Genomic DNA, 5,953 nt, shown 5'->3' on the forward strand with positions numbered 1-5,953 from the left:
CATTTGGAAGGACATGACCTCTGTGGATAATTGTTTTAATTATATGAAGAGTTTCCAATTTGAGATGTAAATTCATATTTACTTACCTGAAGCCATCATTAAGCAAGTTTCCCTGTTGAAAGTTGCTTAGAAATCAGTAAGAAGGATATAATTTTACAGGTGGATTTCAGGGTCCAAAATAAATACTTTGGACTTTCCAAAGGTAGGTTCAACTCAATGTTTTATACTGTCAAATTAGCATAGCATTAAAATAGAATGAGGCTGTAGCAAAGATGAACAATTTTCTGGTGCCTGAGGAATTTATCTTCTGAAAAATAAAGCCTATCTTGTAAATGTTGGAGAGGGCTTGTTAACTGACTGCTGTTCACTGGGGTCAGCTCCTGGAGCAGCACATTGAACATTCATCAGAGGATGTCTCTTGGTAGCATTGCAGGCAGGTGTTGGGCTTATTTTGCCAGCTGTTGTTAAAATTAACACATGGTGAACTCCTCTAACTCTCATCGGGAAGTTCAGCCTTTTACTTTGGAAAAGATAAGCTGGTGTAATACTTGAGAAAGCAGCTTCATGAAACATTACAGTACTTTGTCAATTAATCCTACCATGCTAATAATTTCATCCATGTTTTCTCCTCAAAATAAAGTTCAAGATGCAGGTAAAGAGCAGTTCAGTTTAAAGAGCTGCTGAGAATCTTCTTTATTCAGCCTTTAGTGCTCTGTTCTTTGAGTATGTAATTGATAAACTTGAGTACTTGTTAGAACTTGGGGTATTACTGAATTTTGGCCCTTTCTGTAAATTTGAAAGAGGTGATAGTTGTGGTTTTGAAAGTGTGACTAATACAAGTTGTACAGTAGGCACTTTATTGGCTGACTCAGTAAGAAATTCAGATAAATCCTGATAGTAAATTCAGGAATTAAGAACTAAACAAGGTAAGTATGTGCAGCTGCAACGTGCTGTTCTCCCAGTTAGCTGCAAAACACTGGTATTAAACTTGTCTCTGTCTCAGGGTATATTTTCAAATGGTAATAGTAACATGTCTGGAAAGCTCTGCTGTTATTTAAGTCATTCTAAAATGCCTGTCCATCATGTTGCAGATCGGGCTTTTTTGCTGCAGCAAGTTTCATGTCCTATCAACAATGTGAGTTCAACTTTGGGGCAAAACCCTTCAAGTACCCACCACCAGTGAAGTTTAGTACCTTCAATGATCATGCCTTTCTGACAGCAGAAGAGAAAATCATTTTGCCCAGGTAATCCTCCTACCTTGTGTGTTTGCATGCAGACAAATAAAATGCTTCACTGATGAGTTGCGAAGTCTTGCCTTGTACTCAGCAAATTAATTTCTTACGGGGTCATACTTCCATAGGTCCCTCTTCTAAAATGATGAGGCAATAGGCTCCAGTGCAATTTCATCAGTAGGGCAGGAGATGTGCAACCAAAATCGATTACATTAAAATATATCTTGCAATATTAAGCTAAATTAAAATGAATCAGTACCACATAGTAAGCTGTTTTAGTAAAAGTACCTTCTGCCATCCAAGAATTATTAGGTTGATTGAGGAGGTATAGTCTTAATTAGAAAAAAAGAGGTGCTATTTAAAATTGACCTAGTTTGTGGTGTTGGCAGCATGGAGGTGCTGAATGATTGCAAATCTTGAAATTGTCCTTTTCTGGTCCTGATGAAAATTTCCCCATTTTTGAATGATAGTACTGACAAAGGGTATTCAAATTTAGAAGTGTTTTCCCACCTAAATATAATTCAAACCAGATAGAAACAGGTCTGGATACATTCTTCTTTAACTTTTTCCAAACTTCTGGCAGGAATGAAAACTAACAGCTCATCTGATTTAAGTTATTAGTAATAAAATAACTTACTGGAACACAAACAGTAACAGATACAATGTAGTCTGGTATGTACCCTGGATTTCCAGCTTTGTCTGAAGATGGCCCTCAGACTGGTGCTGATGTATGTGACTGAAACAAACCTAAGCTGCAACTAATCAAGTGGGGGCGAGGTTGTTGGAGAGGTACCCCAGCTGTAATAAAATTCAGAGCCTAATTTTGAATTACCTAGCTTTGATCAAGTGTATTTGAGGTACTTAAGGATCATAGTGTTTAAAAATAAAAGAAAACCCTTACTTCTGGGTTGGAGTCACACATTGGCAAAGTCTGAGGCTCAGGATATTGTATTTATGCAGAGAAAATCAAATGCAGCTTGCAAAATCTTTCTGTGCTTGCATATAGCCAGAGTAAATTACACCTGCTTGAGACTGCAGGTGCTTTAAGTGAAGAGTCTGATTTAAGATGATATGTTAGGTACAAATTTGTCACCCTCCCTTTTCAAATTAAGTGTTCTTCTGTCTTAGTAGTGTCCCACACTGGATGAGGAGTTTGCAGTTTCTGGCTGATGCTCAGATGGGACTGGTGTTGTTCTGGCACGGCTCTTGCAGTGTTCAGGCAATAGCTCTGAGAGCTGTTACATGATGGTGCCAAAAGATGAGAGATCAGCTCAGGGAGACTGGTTTCCTGTTAATGCCTGACTGGTGAAACCTGGCCTCCTGTGTTACAGACCATTCATTATGCAATAGCACTGAAAGGCTCCATTCAAGGTTGGACACTGTTGTTCTTTGTGTAAACAAAGATCATCCCTGCCCTACAGCCTGAACTGCTTGGAAATGATAAACCAATCCTAAATTAAAAGATAGCTTTGATCATCTTAAAAGTGATAGGAGATAAGGCAAAGGCCTGTATGAGTGGACCCTAATTATCCGTGACAGGATTTAACATAAACTCATGCAGAGCTGTGCTGAATTTAGTGCATCTGGTGTTGGGGCAAGACACATCACCCTGCCATTGAGCAGTTTTGATGAGTGGTGTGTGTGTTCCAGATGGGAAATGTCTCATTTCATCAAATGGGGGATTTTTATCTGTTTAGTCTCCTTGTGGCTGTTGCCATACTGGAATGTTGATTTAATTTGCAGGTTTTATTCTTTTAAACTGTGTTAGAGCATTACAGGGTTTCTGTATATTGTTGATACATGGGTTTGTGAGGTTTATTTACTTGGGGTTTTTTTCTTAAGGCCTAGAAGTACCCACGTATAAAAAACAATTTCTTTAAATGTTCAGCTGCAGGAACTAGGAGAATTGTTATTTGATCCCCTCTTTGTCCCTTTCTGACAGACCAGAATAGGTAAGCAAAGACTGTTTTGCAGGTCTCTGGGTGTGTTAAGCCTTTTTTTGTGGGAAGTTGTGATCGATGTTTATCAGCAGTGTGGTGTAGCACAGGCAGGTGTTATGTTGGCCTTGATGCAATTCTCAGAATAGTTTTGAATCTATTGCTTTGAGTCAAACGAATTTTTGAGGGGGTCTGTTTCTCTCCCTTCAGACACAGGCGCCTGGCTTTGCTGAAGCAAGTGAGTATCAGAGAGAACTGCTGCACACTTTGCTGTGATGAGGTAGCAGACACAGAACTCAGGCCGTGTGGACACAGGTAAAACCTTAAAAAAACCCAAAACCAAAGAAATAGGAAAAAGTGCATGTGACATTCAGCTTAGATGAGGCCGTATGTAGTCCCTGCTCATCTTGATTGATTCCCCAGGATAAAGGAAATAACCTTCCCTCCTTTTACGGATGTGACATGCAGAGGTTAAACACAGTATTCCCATTGTTCCCCTCACCCTAGACCTGAGCAGATTGAACCCCTAATTCTGTGTGTGTTTGGAGAAGTATTGAGGCTACATCTATGTGCTGCCCTGGGCTACTGAGTCTTAATTCCCTGATGTCAAAGGCTTTACTGATTAGTGCTTGATACTGGTGCTGCAAAATCCAGATCATGTGAGGAGTGCAGAAAATTCATAATATACTCACATACTCATGAAATGTTCAGCAGATGGATTGTCTCAAGTCACAAATTCCTCTAAAAGCTAAAAATGAGACAGCAGTACGAGTTATACCATAATAGCACTTGCCTGCCTTTAAGCAGCCTACTAGGAAATGAATCCAGTTAAGCCCAATTCCTTAGGGTTTTAGAGCACTCATGGAAGGAATCTTGCCATGTGTCTAGATGCTGGAAAGTTAAAAAGAGATGTGCCTGGTGTGTGCCAGTAAGAAGTGGAGAAGTTGCTGCAGGGCACTGGGGCTGCTGCTCTCCAGACCAGCATGAGTGCTAGGATTAATGAGCACAGGGAAGTGGGATCCCGACCAACTGCAGGAGCAGCTGCAGGTCTGGGAGATGCTGAGCAGCAGGAGCTCCTCTCAAAGCCTGTAAATGGATCCACACCTGACTTGCAATGCCTAATCTCCACACTGAGGGACTTAACTTGACTGTGCCTCTGGCAGGCTGGCTGAACTGCTTAGTGCTTGTATTATTTTGTTGTTGTTGATTAGCTTTTCATACTGTAAAAGCAGGCTTTAACTGATTTTTCTTCTCCTTCAGTGACCTGTGCATGGAGTGTGCCTTGCAACTGGAGACCTGCCCTTTGTGTCGACAGGAAATACAAACCCGAGTCAGACAGATCTCTCACATTTCATGACACATGTGGAGAAATACCACAGACTTGTTTTTAATGAACTCCAACCAATACTGAAAGGGGAAAGCATCTCTAACCAGTCTTTATGCACATAGAACCATAGCCACGGCCAGATTTCATGCTAACTTGTAATCTGTTAATCTTAAAACCGAAATCTTTAATAAGCTATTTCCAGCTGCCAGCAATGGGAGCTGGTTTCAGCAGTCAGGAGCTATGGCTATTGGTTCCTCCGAGCAAGAGCAGAGGGAGTTGTCTCTTCTTCCCCTTTTCCTTCTCGCCTGTCACAAGTGCTGAAAAAATTTGCACTGGAAGTACACATACAATGCATTTTAGAAAAGAAGAGAAAATAAGTATTTCCTAAAACAGGGCTGTGCTGTCTTGTGCTCGAAAGTCTCTTTTTTTGGCAGAAGTCAGTACTAAAAAAAAGAATGCCAATGTTTTCCTGTTTAATGTAGCCTCCTGCTGGTCAGAGACTCTGTATTTTCCGATATTAAACTGCTCACAGACTGAATCTGTACACAGACTGATTTGAAAAGACAGTGTGGAGACTGTAGAGAAACTCACAGGTTTTAATAACTTGGTAATTCCAAAGAATGTTCTGATTTGTTTTTAAAACGTTAAAAGATTAGTGGTATTTTCAAGTACATGATGTTTCTGATGCTTTTAACTTCAGTACCCACATTTTTTGGTGAGGTTATAATTTTCAGGAGGTATTCTTAACTAATTATAATGCTGGACTGGAATTAATTTGATATTCTGGGTATTTTTTAAGGTATCATCAAACATCTTTTTTAATCAGTGTTGTTTTTGAAAGTTAGCTCAATTTTTCCAAAGTGAATATATCTTAAAATATTAGAGGAGTATTCTGGACCAGTTTATTTAAAACAAGGTTATTTGGATAGAAGTTTCAGTCTTATTCTTAACTCCTTAAAAATGCACCTTGCTTGCCACATGTCAGTCCTGCTCTGAGCAGGTTTGGGGCCACACTTCCTATTTTTGGTAGGGATCATACAGTGGGAATCTCTGCTCCACTTTAATTACACATTTGTGATGTTTGTATGTTAAGGATGCACTTCGGTAGGCAGCTCTTGACTTTTACTAGGTTTCTACAAGGAATCAGGGTTCACAGCTGGTGTCAGGGAAGTAGCACAAAAATCGGTGGGGTTCTGCTTATTTTGCACGAACTGAGGATATGACTTGGTCTCTTCCAAGTCTTGCACCAGTTGATTTTTTTTTTAAATTAGTCTGTCTGTATAGTAGAACTTTGCTAATTCACACACAACTTATACCAAAACCATCCCACTTCTTGGCAGTGATTCAGCAGCAGAGGCTGTTGTAGTGAATTCTCATGGTGTGATGTAACTTATTTTTAAAATCATTAATTATCTTTATTGTACTATGAAGTGCTAACAAAGCAGAGCTGAGGCTGC

The 5,953-nt window shown here is 39.7% G+C and overlaps 1 protein-coding gene across 1 annotated transcript in view; it reads left to right on the plus strand.

Moving 5' to 3' along the window:
* RSPRY1 (ring finger and SPRY domain containing 1) overlaps positions 1 to 5,953 on the plus strand; it is a 25,996-nt gene that overhangs the window by 18,895 nt on the left and 1,148 nt on the right. The window contains exons 13-17 of the mRNA XM_008638726.2: positions 2 to 22; positions 678 to 714; positions 1,092 to 1,244; positions 3,380 to 3,484; positions 4,430 to 5,953. The exon at positions 4,430 to 5,953 is cut by the window's right edge and continues 1,148 nt beyond it. Coding sequence (XP_008636948.1) covers positions 2 to 22; positions 678 to 714; positions 1,092 to 1,244; positions 3,380 to 3,484; positions 4,430 to 4,526 — 413 coding nt within the window. The 3' untranslated portion in view covers positions 4,527 to 5,953. The remainder of the gene's footprint in view (position 1; positions 23 to 677; positions 715 to 1,091; positions 1,245 to 3,379; positions 3,485 to 4,429) is intronic.

This window comes from Corvus brachyrhynchos, unplaced genomic scaffold, assembly GCF_000691975.1.
Source record: "Corvus brachyrhynchos isolate BGI_N302 unplaced genomic scaffold, ASM69197v1 scaffold26, whole genome shotgun sequence".
Taxonomy (NCBI): domain Eukaryota; kingdom Metazoa; phylum Chordata; class Aves; order Passeriformes; family Corvidae; genus Corvus; species Corvus brachyrhynchos.